The sequence below is a fragment of the Cydia strobilella genome, chromosome 21 (genome assembly GCF_947568885.1).
Source record: "Cydia strobilella chromosome 21, ilCydStro3.1, whole genome shotgun sequence".
Classification (NCBI taxonomy): Eukaryota; Metazoa; Arthropoda; class Insecta; order Lepidoptera; family Tortricidae; genus Cydia; species Cydia strobilella.
In genome coordinates this window covers 5,885,899-5,910,823 of record NC_086061.1, presented here as the reverse complement: position 1 = coordinate 5,910,823, position 24,925 = coordinate 5,885,899, and the positions used below count along the sequence as shown (strand labels likewise).

The window sequence follows — 24,925 nt, the reverse complement described above, 5'->3', positions numbered from 1 at the left end:
TCCTGGAAATTTGTGGTGGACTGATATGGCTTTCTTTTAACGGTTTTCTTGTCGTACATACAAGCACCAGGCTTACTGAGGTTTATCTTCTTTCTCGTTTTCTAATTGCTGAGGATCGCGATCACATGTAATTTGTCTCCATTTCGCGCGGTCATAACCCGTGTGGACTGCACGGTGCAGACTGCCGCAAGCCGACCTCTTCATAGCGTTCGACCATCTCACATGCTCCAACTCGAGCACGTTGGCCATTCATTCGGCCTAAATTCATGTGTTTCTCCACACCATGCGTTCGATAATATGTCCAAAGAATCTCATGGCTCACTAATGGCATGTTGGAAAGAGCTGAGTGGGCGATCTGGCGATATTGAGCTCTCTAAGAATGGAGGGGTTTGTTCTTCTAGCTGTACAAGGTATAAGCAGCAGTCTTCATTGACACCACATCTCAAAAGCGCCAACCTTTGCCACTTCACACTTTTTGAGACCATACCGTTTCGGCACCATACGGGAATATTGAAAAGACGAGATCTCGTACCAAGCGCACTTAAGTTGCACGTTGAATACCTCTGTTCTTCCAGTTCTTGTCGAGGTTAGCCACTGCACTCTTAGCCATGCCAGCTCTGCGGTGTATCTCGGCGGTGCAACCGCCGGCACTGGTTATTAACCCAAGATATACAAACTAGTTCGCTTTTTCGTAATTGCCGAGTGCGTCGGTAACTGGGAGTATGTTTGCCCTGTCTACTACCATTACTTTGGAGTTTGGACTTGGAATGGTTGATCTTAAGACCTCTCTAGAACTTTCATGTTCAATTTTCTTCAGAAGAGCCGTCTTTTCGATGTATTTCTTGTTGTTATTCCCGTCAGACAGGCGACAATAGTAGCACAGTTTGTTACAAGACCTTTTGTACCAAGTCATATTATCATTCTTGTTAGATGGCCCATAATGGAAAGGGCTTTAGAAAAATGTTTGGTTAATTGGTGACTGTAACCATAGCAACGAGTGACTGGAAAATGTTCTCTCTGTTTCTCGAAATTTTTGGCACACGACTTTTTTTTTAATCTCAGGGTCTCGAGAGTTTTCGCACATCAATGTAATGTATCAATGTATGCAGATTTTACCTGGACTCCACTACACGAGCCATGTGTTTTCGTTGCCTTATTAATTGTTTTAAGTCTTTTCATGACGGTGCATTCTGCCTTCGTACCTATGTGAATTCACAATTAACAGGAAAAAATCCTACTTCATATTATTGCTCCCTCATCTTTCTTGACGGTGAATACTTAGGATTACTCAGTTACTTTAATTTGTGTGTCCAATAGTTTGTTCAATTAGTAATTGATGTATATTTGACAACTGTAACATATAAAATACAACAAAATCCATATTGTATTCCAAATACCAACTTGGAATAGCTAATTAACAACTCTTAAGGTCACGCCGATTTCACGCTGATCATTTATCGGCGGCGGCGGCGTGGCAAAAAAGCCCGGCGGCGGCGGCGCACCGGCGCGGTGCACACGTCCACTGGTAACCATAGTAACTCCAGGTTTAACATGTTAACCCCGGGTTAGTGAATGGTGCAGGTGGCCCTAAGTAATAGTAATAGATATAAAAGGGTGTTATTTAATCGATCTGCAAAATATTGCTATTTTGATGAACAAAAATATATATTTGGTCAGCCAAAATGTGTATTTGATCAGCAACTTAAGGTTAGCAAGTATTTCAAAATCAGTTCGCAATTAATGTCATAATGAGCTGCTCTAAATTGATTTGGTTGGCAAAATAATTATTTGATCGGCAGTAAAAGCGATCCACCATTAATCAAATTATGTTAAGCAGTCAGTGCTGGGTAAGCGGATTATTTTATTTTGGATTACAATTTAACTGATCCGCAGAAATTGGTTCGCTGAAAATTTCAGCTGATTTAGTAGTAGTAGTAATCACTTTATTGTACACAACACAGGTTTACAAAAATAAATTACAGTAATGGAAGTACAAAGGCGAACTTATCCCTATAAGGGATCTCTTCCAGCTAACCTTCGAGTAGATGAGTGGAAAACTATAGCCAGGTCAGATAGACAAACTTATAGGATGTACAAATTAATATTTAAAAAAGTAAACTTTTAACATATTGTCTACTCATAAAATACAGAAATAATATTATAGATTAAAATACATACTAGCATACAACATACAATACTAAATATATATTATAATATATATTAATATCACAAGTGCATTTTATAGTGTTTAAACGGTATTCCATAGCTTGGTTTTAGCATTTGATAAAACAATATTTCTTGTGGGGCTTGTTTTCCTCTTTTTAGTGTGCAGTCGGGTTTTTTGTTTTTTTATAATAATTAATTTTATATTTTATTTATTGCCGGCAACATATTTGTATGCTGCCCAAATGATTTAATAAATTAATGTGCTATGTCATATCTGAAGATATGATAGTGTAAATCAAATAAAAAATGTAAAAATGTATGTGGTGTAAAATAAAAAATATGTGTAAAGATTATAGCGAGTTATTCCCACTATGTAAAATTTTACCCGTACAAAAGAAAATTAAATACCTGATGGCTTTAGAAAACTATTATTTAGATGAGCATAAAAGGCCAGTATTTAATAAATACAACACAAGACGGGTACGAGAGGGGAAGTTAATACAGCCCCCAGCGGTCAACTATTATGGAAGAAGGTTAAATAAATATTTAGTGCCTAGGCTGTTTAACGAAATAGGGTGCTTGAGAGATAAATCTATGTTTAGTAAGCCGGTCCTTAAAAAGAGACTAAAAACATACCTTTTAGAAAATTGAACATTGGGAAAGTTTATTTACTTATTAGGTATTTGTGCATGTTAGTTTTTATGTTATATATAAGGATTACTGTCTCAGCTGTTAATTATTTTGTTCAGGTGCATGATTCCATTTTGTTATTGAGCGCGTCAATCGCCAACAAACTGGTTACAGTTTGGCGATGCATAAATTTTGTTTGTAAGCATGTACCCTTCGTGTAAATAAAAATAAAAAAAATGCCCAAATACATGCAAAATTAATTTAATAAAAAAATGGTGTAGCTTGTACCGAGATCGTATTTGAAGTGGACAATGACGTCAATGACAAATGATTGTTCTAAGCAATATAAGCGCCTGCCGATAGCGACGCGCAAAGTTTACGACACACGCTTCGCTCTGTCTTTTTGATATAGGCTCCAAAGTCTGTACATGCTACACTCCCAAAAAATGTCTACAAACATTCTACGTGACACGTGCTCCATATTAAAAGTGCGAGTCCGACTCGCCCACCGCGGGCTCCGTACTTTTTAGTATTTGTTGTTAAAGCTGCAACAGATATTCATCATCTGTGAAATTTTCTTACTAGCTATCAGGGTTCATGAGATACAGGGATACAGCCTGGTAAGACTGGTGACAGAAAGGCAGACGGACAGAGGAATTTTAGTAATAGGGTCCCGTTTTTACCCTCTGGGTACGGAACCCTAAAAATAAACTTGTCATAGGGAGCATCATTGGTGTAATATGTCAATTAGCCGCTGTAGCGTTGCTGCGAAACACTGAAAGGGGCTAATTGCCATATTACACCTCCCCCGAAAGTTCCCGTAACAGTGGCAGACGAAAAAATTTAAATATGGCAAATAGCCACTTTCAGTGTTTCGCAGCAACGCTATAGTGGCTAATTGCCATATTACATTGGACGCGCGAGGTATAGGTACACCTATACAATTAATGAATCTGTGGTTGAAAAGAACCCATAACAAACCCAGCCCAGCACCACTGCCACTAGTTGGCCACTAACACATACGCTAGCGTGTGCGTAATTTACTTTCTATCTCGCTCGTACACGCATATTAGTGCGAGCGAGCTGTATAGAAAAATTAGGAAGTTAGTTATGTATACAGACGTTATCGAATATCTCAGTTTGACACTGATGAGGCAGCCGTAGTAAGGCTATAGGTGATCAAACCTTCAAACAACAATGTTACTTAGCAAGGTTTATTCATAAAACAGCTATTTCATATGCATAACTACATTGGGAGCATAATTATCAAGTAATGCAGGTTTTGATATAAGGCATTTGACGAACACGCTCACTGCTTGGCTGAGGCATTTCATGAAAGGGTCGGAATCAACTGTATCTGGAAGAGAAGAAAAAAGTTTTAGCCCGTAACCCGACTAAAGAAGACCGCCTGTTGCTACCTCTATCGCACGTGCTTAATTATATTGCTGTCCCGCTCGCACAGTTACATTGACAGCCGGCATCATGGGCGGGACAGCTATACAGACTATCAGTATGGAAAAGATGTATAGGCCCCCTGAAGGGAAAAGTTAGCTCATTTTACTTACAGGAAACATTATCTTATTTGAAAAAATAAACACAACTGCATTTACACATTTTTTTTAAATTCGCTTGTATCGCCTGGGAATCGAATAGCGAATAAACTAAAAAAAAAATTCTATTTTAGTCCTTTTGTCGATACAGTTCACGTTAATGTTAAAATTTCCCCAAGAAACATTAGGTCTTACACTCGTCTGTCGTACAAAATATCCATAAAATCGCATATTTAGTATTTTTTCGAATTTTTAGTCGATTCTATTCCCGGGCGAGGGAAGCGAATTAAAAAAAATCTTTGAATGCAGTTTTGTTTCTTTTTAAAAATAAAAGAATTTCCCATTTAAGTGCTAACTTAAGGTTTTGAGGTACTGTTCCTCCAGGGCCCATATTTTTTTCCACACTGTATAATTACTCGAGTGCGATAGATATAAGAACAGGCGGGTTAATGTACGAAATTGTTTGTTCTAAGCGTCTCTTCTTTATAAGAAGGTTCATAATTATGTCCCTTCGGTAGCGTCATAGTTACTGAGCCGATTTGAATGTATCAATTGAATCGTTTTTATGACGCGAGTGACATGTGCTACATTTTAACCGACTGAATGAGGACGCTTTACACAAACATACCCTACGTATAATAATAAATGAATATCTTTTTTTCTCGTAATTTTTTTAAAGAAAAAAGAGTGCTTTTACGAGCTGTAGGCGTAGCACAGGAGCGGCGCGACAGTATCTCGGCCGCGAGATAGACTACCCGTTTTTTTCTAACTGCATGTATTAAGTAGAGAGGGATGGGTAGTCTGTCTCGCGGGCGAGATATTCTCGCGCCGCTCCTGTGCTCCACCTACAGCTTGTAAAATCACTCTTTATTCTCCAAAAAACTGGACAAGTGCGAGTCGTACTTGCCCACCGAGGGTTCCGTACTTTTTAGTATTTGTTGTTATAGCGGCAACAGAAATACATCATCTGTGAAAATTTCAACTGTAGCTATCACGGTTGATGAGATACAGCCTGGTGACAGACAGACGGACAGAAGAGTCTTAGCAATAGGGTCCCGTCCCGTTTTACCCTTTGGGTACGGAACCCTAAAAATGATGAGTTGATGAGTAAGATGCATTTTATCCACAAGAATGGCAAAGTTATTTGATGCAAATTGTGAGTTATTTTCTCATGATAGCTGGTGGAGTTTACTTTAAACTTATAATTTTGAATTACACCTGAATATTTAATAGCATTCATTTAGATTTCATATCTATACTCTGATTTGTAATTAAGATTCCATAAAACTAACCTCACTTTTTCTCTTTTCCGTATGTTTTAAGAAACTAAACAAAGCTAAAATGATCTATATTTATTTTAAATGCTAGAGTATGTAAAAGGGAAATTTGAGTTTACTTCTTTACATATTTTCCATTATTACGAAAGAAAAAGGATCTGAGTGAGGTTAGTTTTTTGGAATCTAATTACAAATCAGAGTATAATGTTTTACAGTTAGTATTTTCCTCGTGTTGGTGTGGTGAAACATTTTGTGTTTCACTCGGTAGCAAAGTTTGTTTAACTCTCGTGCTTTGAAACCCTCGCAACGCTTAAGATTCCACTTTTTGAACCACTCGCTACGCTCGTGGTAAAATTTTGGAATCTCTTGCTCGGGTATGAATATTATAGAGTTGTGCCCTTCTCGGTAACATTCCCCAATTCGTATGGGGAATGTTACCGAGCGAGAAATTTCCCCATACAAAATGGGGAATGTTACCGGGAACGGCACAACTCTAGAATATTAGCACGAGGAGTTAAACAGCAACTTTTTCGTCTTTGATAAAAATTAACTACTTGCTAGCACCTACCTTTCAAACCATCTGTATCCATATGCATACATCCAATGAACGAAGTGACGGTCTTAATCGCACAAGTATACATGTCCGATTCCATTTTTCCCGACTTGACATCTTGCCCGCATATCCTCTTCATAATCTCTTTCATTTCTTGACGTAAAATGTTCAATTCTTTAGGTTCATTTCCAGTATTTTTGCTTGGGTTTTCTATTGGTAGTAGGGATATATAAATATTTGATGTAGGTTGGTCCAGAACATATATATCTTTGTTGCTGGGGATTATTGATGATTTACTGATGGCGATAGCTCCGAATATGATCATGGAAAATGTGATGAACTTCATATTGAATTAAATCTGAAAAAAAAAACTGTTTAACTAAAGATAATAATTTTAGAATAGGTGTGAAGCCTAATAAAAATCGTGTCGATTGACAGCCAAACTGGTTGACGATTTCCATATGTTTTGTGGTAGCTGAAAGCTGAAGTGACAAATGTCAGCCAACACAGAATACGGCGAGCCCTACTTGTAGCTGTCAAATTTCAGTCACAACAAATTCAATCTTTTTAGGGTCCCGTATCAAAAGGGTAAAAACGGGACCCTATTACTAAGACTCCGCTGTCTGTCTGTCTGTCCGTAATAGCCAGACAGTTGACATTTTCACAGATGATTTGTTTCTGTTGCCGCTATAACAACAAATACTAAAAACAGAATAAAATAAATATTTAAGTGGGGCTCCTATACAACAAACGTGATTTTTTGCCGTTTTTAGGGTTCCGTACCTCGGAAGGAAAAAACAGAACTCTTATAGGATCACTTTCTTGTCCGTCCGTCCGTCTGTCTGTCTGTCAAGACCCTTTTTCTCAGGAACGCGTGGAGGTATCAAGCTGGAAATTATATCAAATACTCAGGTCTACTGTCCCTTGGAGCTGTGAAAAAATCAAACTTCTAAGGCAACCGTTTATGCCGCAAATTTTCGACACTCGCAAGGGAATCAAAGATTCCCGTGAACTCAGAATCTTGAAATTTAGTACAGATAAAGGAAAAATTGCGAAAACCGTAAATTTTTAGTTACATCATATAATAAAAATATTTTTAATAATTTTAAACTTACTACCCCTTTCCTCATGAACGCGTAGAGGTATTAAATTGAAATTCATATCAAAAAATATGACTCGATTGTCGTGATGGGTGAACTTTTACTTATATACCTACAAGTTTGTACGGAACCCTCGGTGCGCGAGTCCGACTAGCACTGGGCCGGTTTTTTGCGTAATGGTACCGAACCCTTCGTGCGCGAGTCCAACTCGCAGTTGGCCGGCTTTTTTAACATTGTGCCACGTTCTAACACATTTAATCGTCTCGCTTACGATACTTTTGACACAATAGTGGCTGCTATTACATGTCTGATGTTATGACGTTTCGGTTTCGGTTTGCATTTAAGTAACTAAGAGATACATACGACTTTGTAAGCAGGTTCAATAATTGTGTCGTTTTCAAGCAAAAGGTACCACATTGTCGCTTGTCGATAAGGTTGATTTTGAATTGAAGCTTTATGGAAATAGCGCCGAAAGGTATAAAATGAGTTATACTTTCAATTTTTTTTTTATTAAATAAAGGCAAGCATTTGACCACAATCTCACCTGATGGTAAGTGCCGATGCAGTCTAGGGTGGATCATGCTTAGCTAAAAAATGTCTATTCACTCTCGATTTAAAAAGATCCGAGTTATAGTGGACTGGGAATAGATTTGCGGGAAGTGAATTCCACTCCTTAGCCGTTCGCATGATAAAGCTGGATGCGTAGCGCTTAGTACGAATCAGTGGCAGAGTAACGACCTAAAATGCTAACGTTTACAATTTTATTGTTTTGTTTATGTCTAAACAACATTTGTGCCATTTTCAACCAAAAGGGTACTTATTGTCGGTTGTCAATAAGTGACAATGTGGTACCTTTTGATTGAAAACGTCACAATTATAGGAAAGACTTGGTCACTTAAATTATAATATAACCATAATTAATTGTTAATAAATGAAAAATAACTGTCTTAAAAGGAACCAATCGCCGAAATGTTCTGATTTTGATAACGTAGTAGTTTGAATTTCTATTAAGGATCTGTTTTAAATTTAATATAACTTTATAATTTAATGGACAAGTGTCCCCTAGAATCAAGTATTCATGTCTCTCCAGTCTCCTCTATGGATTTATTTGCCGATTTAGTATTTAGATTTTTTTCAAGATGGCTGAGCCTACTGTGAATAAAGCTACTGTGAACGGTTTCTTTTGTCTCAATACACTGTAACATGTTTAATGTTATGAGTATTCGGTTACAGTTTGCGTCGTGGAAAGTTCAACAGTTATATTTTCATCACTCCAGCTGGTAAAGGCTCGCTTGATTGTTCAAAAACTGATGAGAAAGTTGCATTTTATCCACATGTGAGGCAAAGTAATTAAATGTAAATTTTGAGTTGTTTCCTTATGTTGGCTGGTAGGATTGACTTTTAAATGATGATTTTGAATGATACATATTTAATAACGTTCATGTGGAATGTGGATTTGATTTTGGAATCTTTCCCTTTCTCGGGTGTCAAGCGGTTAAACAACAACTTTGCCCCCTTGTAATAGTATACTGTGCAACAAGGGGGGTTAGCGATATGTAAACAAGGTTTATAATTCACTGGAGGGAATTAAAGACTCAAGTTTACAATATTCTTACCCCCGGAGTTACACATAATGTTTTTCATCACACTTGCAAAGAAAAAACTAAATTTTAAGCAAAATAATTATTAAATACGGTGACATTTCAAACATTCGTCCGCCATATTGTCATTTCTTGACAGGCATCGAAGGCCTTCGGCATTCAGCCACGATTGAAAATTGTGTAAAAGGCTAGGACATGTACTCAACTTTTATAATACCTTCTATGTAAAACCCTTTTTATGTGCAAATAAATGATTATTATTATGATTATGACGATTATGAATATTTTAGACAGCTATTAAAGTAATCAAATTAAATGTGACGTTTTCAACCAAAAGGTACCACATTGTCGCTGGTCGATAAGGTTGATTTTGAATTGAAGCTATATGGAAATAGCGCCTTATTGAGAACCGACAATAAGTACCCTTTTGGTTAAAAAAGGCACAAATATTGTTTAGACATAAACAAAACAATAAAATTATAAACGTTAGCATTTTGAAAGTATAACTCATTTTATACCTTGACTTTTAACAAGTACATATTTTACTTAGAACCTACTTGGTTCGTACGAGTTAGTGACACATTAAAAAAAACTCCCATGGGAGAATAATGGACTTTACCTCCCGCTGCACATGCGTGAAATAGCTCGCTTACTAAGTCGTTTAAATATGCTTAGGATATCCTTCATACTTGTATATGGATAAAAGTTTTTTTTTTAGAACAGCATATGCTGACTTAAACCCATGTTTTTTCACTGATATGTGTAAAAATTGTTAAACGCCATTTACACGAGTATATTGCAAAGGTATGGCGCCATCTATTCGGACATGAATTTTTCTTAATTTTCCGGCGCACGTTTTTTTTTTACTTATCATATACGGAGTTACATATATCTTTGTTTATACCAAGTTAAACCCGTGCGTACGGAATGCAATAAATATAGAACAATGGCGGGAAACAATTAAACAGGCCGTACATCGACCTCAATGACCACGATTACTCTTTTAAGACTAAGTATACGACTAAGACGAGAGATAACAAATGAAAGTTTTTGGACCTACCGTAAAATGGTCCTACTTTGCTCCACTTTAAGGAAATTTTGAATATTTTTTTAAACTTTTCATTATTAAATATTCAGACGAATTCAATAATAAGAAGAACATCTTATATCACATATTTTATCGGTAAATCAACTTTATGAAACGTTGTTTTATATAAATCAAAGCTATGAATAAGGAGCACAAGATACCTATTGCTTGGGGTAATGTTGCTCCTACCTATAGTTTACTTAGGGGTGCAAAGTTACCCCATTATGCACCAAATTAATAGGTCCCGCCCAAAAAAGAGAGATTAATTTTATGACTAACGTAGCAATTCGAAATATACAATTTCGTTTATCTGAGTATATAAATAATAATATAGAAATATTATGTTTGAATATATCGTTGTCCTTTTTTTGAATTGGGGCATAGTTACCCACCAAGGAGCAAAGTAGGACCATTTTACGGTACCTACCTACAGAAAATCCGAATGATAAAACCCAGTGATTCTATCAATAATATTCTAACAGAAATAAGGCCATTTGAGGGGATTTTGTTTTAAAATAAATTAAGGAATTTTCGAAGAAAGTTGTAAAGATGATATCTACAGCTAAATTAAACTTCTCCTTTACCTACAGAAAATCCTAAAGGCTGATTCTATCATTACTGTTGTAAGAAAAATAAAGCCATTCTGAACCCTCAGTTTCGAAATTTTCGGAAATTCTTATCATTGAAAAATTTTATGCAGCTACACTTTGATCCTCCTTTTTTAAATTTTGTAAAAAAGATTTAAATTTTTAAAAACTTACCGTTGAAAACTTTAAGACACACCTACGGCTACACGCGAACACAACCTTTAACTACTGAAAGGAACACGATCAGTGTTGCTGTACGCTTTAACAAAATATCTGCAGCGTAGTGTGTAATAGTACATTATTGTCGAGGTTCGGAAGTAGCTACTTGCTGGCTGAGGATTCGTTTTAAGCGGACGACCTTGGGAGTCCGTTTAATTGAATCCGAAGCCAGCAAGTAGCCTTCCAGCCGAGTCATATATAGTGCTTTTCTCAAAAATGGCGCAATAAATGCAACGTTCTTATGTATATATTTTCACAGAAAAAAGTAAAAATATTTGCTTTGCCGCCTTTTTATTTTTTTAATTAAAAATAGAAGTGTATTTTTCTGCTGAAAATACGCCAACCCATTTGAGACACCTAAATAGTCGCGGTACCAACATTATAATAATAAGTACTGATCATCTGTTTGGCTGTTTAATGGGCCTATGCCTTCATTAGATATGGCTACTTCAACTTTTAAAAAGTTTGCAACTCGACAAATAATGGAATTTGTATGCAACATTGCAGTCCCAAAATCGAGACTGCAATGTTTTTAACTTTTTAATTTTTTTGACTGACCATAAACTACGCACTTCGCGACCAACTTTTTAACCGGCAACGTCGACTTTGCCGTCCATTTTTGAGAAAAAATTATTTATCTGCACACATATCATACTATACCATCTGTGATGCATTCAAAAACTGCAACATACGGCCAGCATAAAGATAAACTGTTGTTTCATCAATTTTATTATCGTTATAAATGTTATTATTTTATAACAATAACGTCGATATCGATTTAATAATTAAATGTTACCATCAAACCATCATTGCCATCATTGGCGAGAGGTCGCACAGGATCGAGAAAAGTGGCGCTGTCTTGTATCGGAGGCCAAGTCTTATTTTGGGTCGCTGAGCCAACGGTAAGTGAGTAAGTATGTAGTAACAAAGGTTTCTTTATTATGTTAATGTTAAAGTATATTACATTACATAAAACTTAAAAGTTATATCTAAAAATAAATAACACTAACCTAAAAATAAAATACTAAAAAATATCCCCCTGCGGCATGGTGCAGTAATTTAATAATTACTTTTCGAACATCTTTGAAAAACAAAAGAATTTGATTTGACCTCATTTCCTCATACAGTATTCAGTTATTCACTTTTAATTGAGCGCAAGTTAAAAAAAACTAGGAACAGGAACTAATAGGAACCGAAATCTACATAGCAAAGCAATAAATACAGGTTAGTTTGTAACAGGCCATTTTGTATAGAAAAATCAATACAAAATGACCATTTCATTACCTAGTTGCACGGTGCCGAAAGTTACCCAAAAAACTGGAAAACATCCGTTAAATCTGCATATATGGCAACACATCACGCACCGGTTACTTCCCGACTATCCTTTCAACCAAAATTCTTAAGCAATAGAGTTCAAACTCTTCCGTAAAATTGGTCTACCTACTGCTGGGAAGAACCGAGCTCTTTATAACAGCAATACTGACATCTCATTTACTCTTTCCTGTTCTTAGCAAGTTTGAAAGAGGCTTCTGACGATACTAAACCTTTTGCCCATCTCTGGTGTCGAGTAGCAGTACTGATAATTCCGCTACTTGACGCTAGCCGTCGACTACGAAAATTATAGTCTTTTTGTTGACAAAACTGATGTATGGACTGAGCACTATGTCTACGTAATTCTCTTTGCTATAACAGCTCAGGTTACTTTAAACAACGTTATCGGGAACTAGGTAATGATTTGACATATTTTAACGGTAACGGTAACTGATGACATGACGACTGTTGTGAAAAATGACGACGACACCACACACAGCAGGTAAGTACTTGAAATTACAGCGTAACTTTTGGAATTCTTATCTCCATGCAACTTTTACCGTTGTGTGTTATTTCATCCGTTCATCATTCATTCAATGTAAGTCGTTAGCCGCGTAAGCCGAAGATGACAGTTCGAATCCGGCATCCGCCACTGGAGAGCTTTGTTACTTTTTAGGGTTCCGTACCTCAAAAGGAAAAAAACGGAACCCTTATAGGATGCGTTCTTGTGCGTCTGTCTGTCTGTCTGTCTGTCTGTCCGTCCGTCACAGCCTATTTTCTCCGAAACTACTGGACCAATACATATGTATGTTTGTGACCCAAAGACGGACATGTCATGTAAACAAATGAATTTTAAACATGGGGGCCACTTTTGGGGGGTAAATGAGAAAATTAAAGAATAAAGTTTTTCAAACTATATCGTGTTATATATCAAATGAAAGAGCTCACTATGCGAATCTCAACTATATTTTTTTTATAATTTTAGGATGAAAAATTTAGAAGTTATTCAAGAAAATCGGCAAAAAATGACCATTCCCCCCCCCTCCTTTATCTCCGAAACTACTGGGTCTAAAATTTTGAAAAAAATACACAAAATAGACCTTTACCTATAGATTACAGGAAACCTATTAGAAATTGCAGCCAAGCGTAAGTCGGACTTAATTACTTAGTTTTTGATCCGACCCCTACGGGTTTTTGAAAACATTTCACTCACGTTTCAGATAAAAAATATATTGTTTAAATTGTGTAATGTACGGAACCCTTGGAACGCGAGTCCGACTCGCAATTGGCCGGTTTTTTTAGATATGACATCTATTTAAGTTTATAATTTATATTATAGTAGGGTGACTACCTCCCTCCAAAATTCGAGACCCATATTTAAAATTGTACAGGTTTTTGTAAACATAACCGAATCGAAAAATCTATCTATTCGATTTGAGAAATATTTAATCTATAACCGAGCAATTCTTGTATATATATATTTATATATTTCGGGGATCTTGGAAACGGCTCTAACGAATTCAATGTGCTATATGGGTGTTTTAGGGGGCTAAAAATCCATCTAGCTAAGTCTTGTCTCTGGGAAAACGCGTATTTTTGAGTTTTTATATGTTTTCCGAGCAAAGATCGGTCTCCCAGATATTATTAATCTATTCGTCGTATTAAGTAGAATTCTTATACAATATAAAATAATAAAGTAGTAATTTCGTAGACGTATCATGTAATCTTCTTGCAGAAATCTACTGAACCTAATTCGTGTTAAGTCATATAAAGTCATTCCCCAAATTCAGGGTGTACTATGTCGCGAAACGATAAAAACAAGGTCGAATTGCGCCCTCTTCCTGCGAACAATGGGCCATAAATATAATTATTTTGGACCACGCCACTTCAGGTCATACAATGTGGGAACTGTGAGTCGTATGTTGCGCTCTCTGTCGCACCCAAGTCCTACAGGAAGTAGGTATTGAATAGAATAGAAGAAGCTTTATTTAAGAAACGCTTAAACTAAACCTAAGTAAAACATGACACGTACAAAAGCCACTTATTAAGCGTCACCGAAACGGTAAAATTTCTGACTAAAGTAATTTTGCGAACAGACGCAGCAGTCCTCGCCTCGCTCGACCCCCAACTCTTCACCCCGCTCGACCAAGAGCCCGCCGCTGCCGGGCTCCCAGCCTCAGCCTACAGCACCGGAAAGGTAATACATACATATCAATCAACAAACAAATCTATTTTGACAGTAGAAAGACTGACAACTTTAAAAAAAATGTAGGCGTGAAGATTTGATCTCGCACACACAATTTAAATTTCATACTTATCTACTTACAAAGTGGTTTACCCGACTATAAGAATCCCATCAAAAACATATGTAAAATGTTGTCAAGACGAAACCATAAGGCTCGCACTGTCGCTTTCTGTCACTGGCTCATTAGATCTCATGTAGCCAAGTTTCTATCTCTACAAGCCCTAACTTCACAAACTCTACACCTTAGTCAAAATATGTGGCTTTGCCGTTCAAGAACTGTTATGAACACCGAATACATTTTTCACCTTACGTCCTTGTGAGGGTAGCGAAACGAAGCCACATAATTTTGAAGGTGTAGTTTACATACCAAATTTCAGCTTTCTAGGAGTTCAGGAAGTACCATAGAATTTTTCTCAAAAATGGACGGCAAAGTCGACGTTGCCGGTTAAAAAGTAGGTCGCGAAGTGCGTTGTTTATGATCAGTCAAAAAATTAAAAAGTTAAAACATTGCAGTCTCGATTTCGGGACTGCAATGTTGCATACAAATTCTTTTATTTGTCGAGTTCCAAACTTTTTAAAGTTGAAATGGCCATATCAAATGAAGGCCCATTAAACAGCCACACAGATGATCAGTATTATTATTATAATGTTGGTACTGCGACTATTTAACTGTCTCAAATAGGTTGGCGTATTTTCGGCAGAAAAATACACTTCGTTTTTCAATAAAAATATATAAAAAGGCGGCAAAGTAAATCTTATCAATTGTTTTTACTTTTTTCTGTGAACGTAGCTTCTGTAAAATATTTCTATTATATTTGTATTTATTGCGCCATTTTTGAGTAAAGCACTATATATGACTCGGCTGGAAGGCTACTTGCTGGCTTCGGATTCAATTAAACGGACTCCCAAGGTCGTCCGTTTAAAACGAATCCTCAGCCAGCAAGTAGCTACTTCCGAGCCTCGACAATAATGTATGATCATCAGTGAGTGATGACGATATCGGTTTTTTTTTAGATATCAATAATCTCTAAAGTAAAAGAGCTATGCAATTGAAACCATGTTTAATGTGACATCCTATCCCGAGAATTTAGTTTATCTAGAATTTTACAGTCGCTTAAAAATCAGTTCTACAATCGATTATAATACAATACGATTGCTCACGCGGTGATTGGTTAGTACACAATTTATCTTCATAAATTCGGTACTTTTTCAGGGAGACAAGTAGCCGTGGAACGGTGCGCAGCGCGCCGCAAACACCATCTCTCGGCGAGCGGGAACGCATCGACATGACGCACAGTCTTGGTAAGTAACAATAGTAGATTGTGTCACAAGGGAGCAAAATGACATATTTACGGCGAGGGCGTACAATTGAATCCTAAACGAAGCGAAGGATTCTATAATAGAATCCTGAGCGTAGTGAGGGATTCAAGTGTTAACGCCCAAGGTGAAAATAATTTTGCTACCATGTGACACATACTGCTTTTCACATCACCTATGAGGAAATTACATACTAACATTAGGTTTCAAAACATTATTATTTTAAGCAAAGATCGATACGGACAAAGTGCCAAAAATATGTGTACACGACCTTAGTATAGGTACATACTTCTGGCACTTTGTCCGTATCGATATTATCAGACGTGACTGTAGTGACACATTAAAAGTACCTACAGCTCATAATTATGTACCTAATATCTTTTTAAAAACAGCAGCAAACAACTAAAATGATACAATGAAAATCAAGTACATTATTTTTGTAGATTTTTCTGATAACAAATTAGCTCTTACCCCTTTGAACCAAATCTTCGGAAGAACACTATGAAGACTGATATCACTTATATTTATTATTATTAGTGTCGTTACCGGGATGCTGCTTAAAACATCTGACACAGATGAAAAGGCCTATTATTATTGATTTAACCTAAGTATTTACAAATTTATACAGAATACAGAACCGCATAATGCTTTGTGAAATATTTGTAATTTTTTTTTGAATATAAACTTTTTAAATTGCACAGACAAGTATGGCTGCGTTTAAGGAGACCTAAAATGTCAAAATGAAAATTAAATTATTAAACTAAAGTTTTTTTTACGTTTCTTTGTAAATATTACGCTAATTAATTAATTTACTTAATTTAAATATGATATTAATTAATTCAAAATACGTTAATTACATAATTACATTTTTTGTTTACAATTACAACAAAATATTATTTAAGTTAGAAAAATTGTATGCACGTAATCGATTATAAAGAAATTGTAATCGATTATCTGCATACTAATTTCATATGTCTTTGTGTCAATATTTCATACTGGCAACAAAATGTCCTTGAACAGAAAAGTGCCACTTTGATCCCTCCTAGCAGGGAAGAAAAGTTCCCTTTTCGAATAGGTGATGTGAAAAGAGAATTAAGAAGACATGGAGTGCTCACTCCATGGCATGACGTGCGTGAGGATTTCGGTTTTGTTACCAACAATACTCTTATTTTGTGTTTTTTTATTACAGGAGGCATGGAAAGTATGGGAGGCGACGGTAGGAATTTTCATCAAAACCAAAGACCAACTACCAGTAAGTGCAATTGTAGGGTCAAGGTGGGAACAGTGACTCGGTAAAAATTGCCAGGTACAGTGGCTCACTCAGCCTAATTCCAACATGAGAAGCTATTTGCTTCCCCGCTTATACAACAGAAACATTCAGTAATCGAACAAATTTAAATGGACGAGCAATTGTTATTCTAACACGTAAGGATGATACAGTGTATAGCGATATTTGGGCGACTGTTTGCGTTGAGCCACTGTGACCGCTGATTGAAATTTGATTCTGCTGATATATTTCTTAGGTCAGCGGCCGTAGCGCAGTCGCACTTTTATCACCTGTCACAATGCTTGTCACGCTCTAACAACTATGTAAGTGCGAAAGTGACGCGATAAAAATGGAACCATGCTGCCACCGCTGATTTTGTCTAATGATATAGAATATTTGTTTATATAAAGTGAATAATCATGCGTTTGAGCTTTTAGTTTTCATATTTATTGTTTAGATTAAATCTGCGGGTGCAGCACGGTTTCATTTTTATCGCCTGTCACTATGCCCGTCACTTTCGCACTTACATACTTGTTAAAACGTGTCAGGCATGGTGACAAGCGATAAAAATGCGACCGTGCTGATTATTTGCAAATGAGTCACAAGAACCTAGCCGCCGTCATACAATCGCTCTCATTTTAAGATGACATGCTGAAAGAACATGAAAGCTGGTAGGTATTAACACTATATGAATCAAAATGATTCGAAATAAATAATTGAATTGAATTGAATTGAATTACATTGTTGTCGTTGTCTGGTATTAGTTTTCTTTGCAAGAAAATTTAATACAAAGTATCCACTAAAAGTTATACATACAAAAATTTACACGTTCTCATTTATTTGTAATGTTTTATTGTCAATAATGGGTTCTTCTGACTCCTAAACACCGGAAATTGAAAACTTTTGACTAGATTCTATTATTTTTCAGTGGGCATAGATAACAGAAGCCTGCGGAGCGACCTACTGTACGCGGCGGACTCTGTCACCAACGCCATGTCAACGCTTGTTCGCGAACTCAACTCTGGTGAGTGATATCTCAGACTAAGGTCAATGTGGAGTAGACCGACATATAACATTATGGCTCCTCTACACGATGGGCCATCATACTGCCCCACTACAGGTCAGCGTGTGGAGAGGGTAGTGGTGACGGATGGCTTATGGCGCGTCGGGATGGCCACGGTTTCGTCCACACAGCAAAGGTAGTGGGCCAACAATGGTGCGTACGCATCAACAGGTGGCCCATTCCATAGTGCGTGCTCTCAACCATCGCATCTCGCTGGTCCAGCGCTGGGCCATCGTGTAGAGGAGCCATTATTGGTTGGGAAAACCGTCGTAGGGCAAGAACTCTTCTTTCAGACACAGTCAGAAAGATAGAGCTTCGCTCCTTCTGCTCTACTGACCTTGTGGAATATGTTAATAGACGGGCTTCTCCCCATTGACCTCACATCAAAATTCAAAAAGCTTGCAGTTATTGTGGATCTAAATAGCTGATGACTTTAATGTGTGTCGAATATACCCCTGCAACCTATGGTCCAACTATATAATGTTAAGTTTTTTTGTGTTTTCGGTCAGCTTGTTTCACTGTTTGTGTGTATCCATATTTGAACCATTTACATTTTTAATAATTTCAATAATAATATGGTTATTATAATATTCAGAAAAAAAATTAAAGCATTTCGTTAGGATTTTAATAATTCTTAGTAGATTTTTTGACTATTTAAACACTTATTATTGCACATATCAGCCTCGTACGGCCCAATGTTCCATATTTGGAACAAATATCAAATTGGCAGTGAGCTTTCAACAACTAAGGGTACAAAAACAACCAAAATTAATAATAATTTGGGCCCTAGGAGGATACATCCTAGTTTCGCTTGCCCTTCTTACCATAACTTTTAGTATGCGAAGATAAAGTACTTGTTTTTCAATTTTTACATTTTTATTGCGTCACTGATTCTTGTTTTCTTTTTATATAATTTTAAGAATATATTATTATATATCTACGAGATGAGCCGTCACACAAGGACAAACAAACTATAATTAGGCTTTATCTAGTTTCCCGCAAACGGTTCGAAAGTTTTCAAATTCCTCAAAAAAGAATCCTATATGAAACATGAAAAAGATTTCAAATTTTAAAATCATTAAAAGCGAAAATACATGTTTAAGCTTGTTTTTTCGTTTTATATCCGTAATAATAATTTCATGAATGTTATAAAAAAAATCTATGTTAAACTAGCCTATTGTCAATAAAAATCTATGTTAAACTAGCCTATTGTCAATAAAAATCTATGTTAAACTAGCCTATTGTCAATAAAAATCTATGTTAAACTAGCCTATTGTCAATAAAAATCTATGTTAAACTAGCCTATTGTCAATAAAAATCTATGTTAAACTAGCCTATTGTCAATAAAAATCTATGTTAAACTAGCCTATTGTCAATAAAAATTGTAAATGTCCAAAGTTTTTTCCAACAAATATTGTGTAATGTTTCACTCATTCTACATGTATTTAGTTGTTTTATGTTATAAATGTTTTGCAGAGGGCTCCGATACTGAAGACACTATCAAAGGGGCCGTTGGACCGAGAAAGCTGAGAGGCAAGTATTTACAACCTTATTGTACAGCATTACGGTTTTATTTCCTTTAAAATTGCGAGTACCAGTCTATTCTATATCGATATTTTATACTGAATATCCACAAGAATTCGATGTTCGGCCAATGAAGTACATTCTGTATCTATCAGATACATCGGAGCGGCCAAGGTACTCACAAATATCTCAACACGCCTCTATTGTCGAGGCGTTAGGGTGCATGTTCGGATATTTTTGAGCACCTCGGCAGCTCCGGTATATCTGACGTTTTTTGTTTACATTATAAAAAGACAGAAAAGACTCGGAATAAAATGTATTATTTTGTGTAAAGATTTACCAGTTATGAAACTGCGCAAGACTTTTGAAAATAAACCATAATGCTCTGCAATAAAACGGAGTTTCGTATGCGATTTTCATTCCAATTCTATGCATGGTTTTGTGGCATGGTCGTTGCACAACTTTTCTGTTTTATAATTCAGCAAATTTTCATTAAATTTCCACTATTTGATGTGCATATAATAATTGGAATATTATTAGTTCCGTAGAAGGGTCAAAATTCTTTACTTTGTCTTATTTTATATCCCCAAAAATGTGGCGGAGTGAAGCTTTTTGTATAAAATGAAATTTAGTTTTAAAATTTTCTCATGTATAATATAAAAATAAAATAAAATAAAATAAAAATCATTTATTTCGGACGACATTACAATCCATATTTTTGTTAGTTACAAATATACTTAAATTACTATGTTAGTACCTAAACTAAGATGTTGGGAGGTCCAGTGCCTAATAAGTGCACTGTCCCATCTCCCTGCCACGACGGCGACGGCCAGGAGACTGTGGCGGCTGTCGCGCACCCTTCGGAGCGTCGCGGCGCAGCGCTTGCGCAGCGTCGCGTGGAAACCATCCACATGCGCGTCGGCGAACATGCCCGACGCGCTGCAGAATCGCGGCAGCCGCAACAGTACCCTGAACGCGTCGTTGTACTGTACACGCATGGCATTCATAGAACGCTGCGTGTACCTTGTCCACAGGCTGCAGGCGTACAGCGAAGTACAGTACGCTCGAAACAGTGTTATTTTAACTTGCGCTGTACACCTGCTGAACCTACGGGCGACCATATTAGCCCTAATAGCTAATGCCCTACGTTCGCGTTCAATGTCCGCGTCGTCACTCAAATCGTCGGTGATCAAGTGCCCAAGATATTTGAATGAATATACCCTCCGCAGCTGTTCGCCATTCAAACGAATGGGTGGGACGTATGATGGGCACTTGCTCCCCGCCTTGAGAACCATGTACTCACTTTTCGCGACATTGTATCGTAAGTTATGTTTTTGGGCATAAGACTCGCACTTCTCAATTAGTATTCTTATACCACCGACCGATGGGCTCAGCAGTACCATGTCATCGGCATAACTTATAATAACATACCCTATCTACATGACAACCGACACGAGTACTGCTGAGCTCACCGATCAGGGCATCCATATACAGATTGAACAGCTTGGGGGAGGTCAACCCCCCCTGCCTCACCCCGCACTCGAGTCCGTACTCGTCGGACATCACGTCTCCCCAACGCACACTATTTCTCTGGCCAGAGTACCAACACCTAAATATGCGTGTGAGTTCTCGAGGAAATTGCACTTCGTCAAGTTTTTTCCAAAGTAAATTGAAATTAACGAGATCGAAGGCTTTACTAAGGTCTAAAAAACACGCATAAATAGGTGTTTTCCTACGCGTATAGTACTCCACAGCCTGCTTCAAACAAATAATAGCACTTTCGGTAGATAAGCCGGCACGGAAGCCGAACTGCGCGTCGTGCAATTTTAAGTACCTATCTAATTGTACGTTGAGCAGGCCGTCGAGCACCCTCGCTACAATAGTTGCCAGAGAAATAGGCCTATAGTTGGCACTGTCTGAAATGTCACCCGTCTTATTTTTGACAATAGGTATTACAATCGTTTTTGTCATAAGTGGCGGTAGGTAAGAGTGACATATACATAGGTTGTAAAACAACGCTAGTACTCGAGGCAGGTGGGGACCGGCACACTGCAGGTGCTCGATGCTCAGGTGGTCGTGACCGGGTGATTTACCCCTTTTCATACCTTATATAACTAGCTGTGCCCGCGGCTCCGCCCGCGTGGAATCTCCATACAAACTTTCAACCTTTTTTTCACCACCTTAGGGGATGAATTTTCAAAAATGCTGAAATTAGTTTTCTTGTATTTCAAAAATATATATTTTTACGAAGTTTCAAATTGCTAGCTTAAAATAAATCTTGAACCCATACAAATTTTCATCCCCTTTTTAACCCCGTTAGGGGTGAAATTTCTCAAATTTTTATAGCCTATAACCTGGCCGTGGATTTTTCCGACAGATTAGTAAATTTTGCATCAAAATCCGTTCAGCCGTTTTCAAATAAACAGACAAACAGATAAACAGACAAAAATTCTAAAAACTGTTGGAACGTGTTCTGTTATCGATTCTAAGTATCCCCACCCAACTTTTTTTTCAAATATCTTCCATGTACAGACTTTCGACCCTCTTCCGCTTTATTATATGTATAGATCTACAGCTAGAACACAAGACAGGACATGCAATAGCACTCTTTTTTATGTATTTGATAGAAGACAAATACAAGCGTGGCGGAGTGGTCAGAAAGAAGACAACGAAAATAATTTTTGATCTAGAAGCGTTCGTGAATACCGAAGACCGAATTGCAATTGCACAGTGGACGATCATTTAGGCGTTTTTCACCGGTGCGGCGTGCGAATTTGCGCCCTATATGGGACCTCCCCTCCCTATACACGGTGTTACTTGAGCCACTGAAAACCTGAGACACCCCAACAGATTTTTTTTTTGAACTCATCTTGAGTATTTATTCTTTAATCCGATAAATATTTAAAAAAATATTCGTTCGTTTTCTTAACAATTCTATTCGACTGGTAATTCTACACGATATACTTCGTCGTTTTAGTGACATCAAACAATTGCTAGTTACCATCGTAAACACTGTTAACTGACCATTTGCATACCTTACTTCAACGAGATAAGGTTTACCAATGGCCAGTTAAGGGTGTTGCTCAATTACAAATAACGTGTCAAATGCTAGTTATTAATATTGTTGCATTACAAACTTGTAGACTTGGCATGTAAAAAAAATAAAATAAAAAAATTACCCCCATTAAAATATAGCGCAATCGATTCTCCTATCGATTCTGAACAAACTGTTTTTAGGTTTTCAGTGGGTCATGAAACACCGTGTATACGCGCATAGCGCTCTTACGCTTTTACAATACAGCGAGATGTATAGAAAGTAAGTTACGCAGACGTTAGCGAATATGTCTGTGTCAAACTCGTGGTAAGGCGGGTAGCCTTCTGTTTAGCCTTTCTGATTTATTAAACGTGTTATTTTTTTTCAGATTTTGAAGAGGACGACGACAGCGACGAACCGATGCCGCGGCCGCAGCCGCCACGTCATTACCTGCACGATAACAATGTGCAGGTAAATTAACATATTCGTATATACGGGGTAGTTTTTCAATATGGCCATATTTTGCAAGATGAATATGTCTTATACTGGATGACTTTTAAAAAGCCATGGTAGCCTAGCGGTAAGAGCGTGTGGCTTTCAATTCGGAGGTGGCGGGTTCAAACCCCCGTTCGTACCAATGAGTTTTTCGGAACTCATGTACGAAATATCAATGATATTGACCAGTCGCTTTTCGGTAACGGAAAACATCGTGAGGAAACCGGACTAATCCCAATAAGGTCTAGTTTACCCTCTGGGTTGGAAGGTCAGATGGCAGTCACTTTCGCGAGGAAGATGATGACTGGATGACTTTTAGTATGGGAGCAACCTCGAAATCACGTTAAATAATTGACTACAATCTATGAAACTGAATTTTCACCTCAGCAGCTCGAGCAAGCCTACTTTAAAGTGCAAATTTCCGTACTCCAGGGAGTGAAACAAAGTAGCTTTTTAATTTAGTGAAGGCCATTAACTGCCACTTCATACTTCTATTATTAATATTTTTTGTATTCTGTGTATTTCGAAATACATTTTAACCTTTAATATGTTCTCACTACTGAGGTGAAAAATTATATGTGCAACACGAGAGAAAAGTTATTTTACATCTCGTGTTTTTGAGTCCCTCGCTACGCTCAAGATTCTAACTTTGAATCACTCGCTTCGCTCATGATTTCGCTGTCTCGGGACTCAAAATAAACACTCGCAAGAAAAACCAACTTTCCTCTCTTGTTGCACAAATAACTAATTTTTCCCCTCACTAGCTCGGAAAGCCGTATTTTATCCTTTAAAACAAGCGGGGAAAAACGCATTTTATCCACTAGTGGGGAAAGTAATTTGACCTTGGATGGAGCGTGTTTAAGTAGCTTGACATATAACAAAACGTAAAACGCTCATAATAATGGTTCGTTCGATATTAATTATCATTAAATAAATGGTTTGAGAATTTAATAAAAAATACCAGATTTAGCTTTATTTAATGATTTTAAGTCATAAACCTTAAAATTCTATAATAAACGTTTGTTTTTTTAATAATTATGTTAAATATAATTCTGAACGCACAAGTTAAGTCGATGCAATTTCAAAACGCATCATTGACATTTCATACGTCAGAAATGTCAACATTGTCAACAAAAATTTTACTTAAAAACTTCGCACGTAAAAGTACAGAATTTCCAGAGCTTTTTGTTATAATATCGTAAAAAAATGAGTGATTCCAGTTGATGAAGATGATATAACGCCTGTGGATGTTGCACTTTCCTCGCTATAGTGAGGGGAAAAGTTTTGTGTTACACACGGGTGCAAATGTATTTTACTGCTCGTGTTTCAATTCCACACTCGCGGGTAAAATACAACTTTGCACCCTTGTATAACAAATAACTATTTTGCGATATCGATGTCCCTTAAAAAAAATTGTTTACTATGAGGTAAGATATACTTTGCTGAATATGACTAGAGGCTAGGTTGAAGATAACCTGCTGTATTTTGTGTAGTTTGTGTGATTCGTTTTGCACAATCTAGGTGACTAATATTTGTCACTACGCTGGCTCAATATTACAAGGTTCTATGTTACATTTCCGAATGTTCAAATTTCAGTTCGATAAAAGTGAAACATAGAACCCTGTAATATTGGGCCAGCGACTAGTAACACAGTAAAATATTGTATTTAAATATAATTTATTAGTTAAGCGACGCTTTTTTGTATTTATTGTGTTGTGATTTAGTTGTTTTTGTGTGTTTTATTGGATTTTGTTTTATTGTTTCGTTTTCAGAGCATGGCAGCTAGCGTAGAGACACAATCTTAAGTTTTTTGCCAGTCTATGATCAGGTTTGTTTTGATTTTATTTTGTTTCGTATTTTTTTTACAATTTTAGTCAAACAAACTGCTATTTAATCCTC

At 36.9% G+C, this 24,925-nt stretch overlaps 2 protein-coding genes across 2 annotated transcripts in view; one reads left to right on the top strand and one right to left on the bottom strand.

Moving 5' to 3' along the window:
* Window positions 1-24,925, top strand: part of LOC134751041 (dystrobrevin beta) — a 92,468-nt gene that overhangs the window by 65,399 nt on the left and 2,144 nt on the right. The window contains exons 14-20 of the mRNA XM_063686376.1: window positions 14,178-14,278; window positions 15,540-15,628; window positions 16,833-16,895; window positions 17,839-17,934; window positions 19,450-19,506; window positions 22,920-23,002; window positions 24,799-24,854. Of these exons, the coding sequence (XP_063542446.1) occupies window positions 14,178-14,278; window positions 15,540-15,628; window positions 16,833-16,895; window positions 17,839-17,934; window positions 19,450-19,506; window positions 22,920-23,002; window positions 24,799-24,831 (522 nt within the window). The 3' untranslated portion in view covers window positions 24,832-24,854. The remainder of the gene's footprint in view (window positions 1-14,177; window positions 14,279-15,539; window positions 15,629-16,832; window positions 16,896-17,838; window positions 17,935-19,449; window positions 19,507-22,919; window positions 23,003-24,798; window positions 24,855-24,925) is intronic.
* LOC134751031 (uncharacterized) lies at window positions 4,009-10,822 on the bottom strand. Its single transcript, XM_063686363.1, has 3 exons — window positions 10,726-10,822; window positions 6,192-6,534; window positions 4,009-4,153 (listed from the first exon to the last, which is right to left on the bottom strand). Exons 2-3 carry the CDS (start codon window positions 6,520-6,522, stop codon window positions 4,026-4,028), a joined length of 459 nt encoding a protein of 152 aa, XP_063542433.1. The 5' UTR covers window positions 6,523-6,534; window positions 10,726-10,822; the 3' UTR covers window positions 4,009-4,025.

Coding starts and splice junctions, on each gene's coding strand:
- LOC134751031 (XM_063686363.1), bottom strand. CDS start 6,522: ATGAAGTTCATCACATTTTCCATGATCATATTCGGAGCTATCGCCATC. Junction 4,154..6,191: donor GGATACAGATGGTTTGAAAG/GTAGGTGCTAGC, acceptor CTTCTCTTCCAG/ATACAGTTGATTCCGACCCT.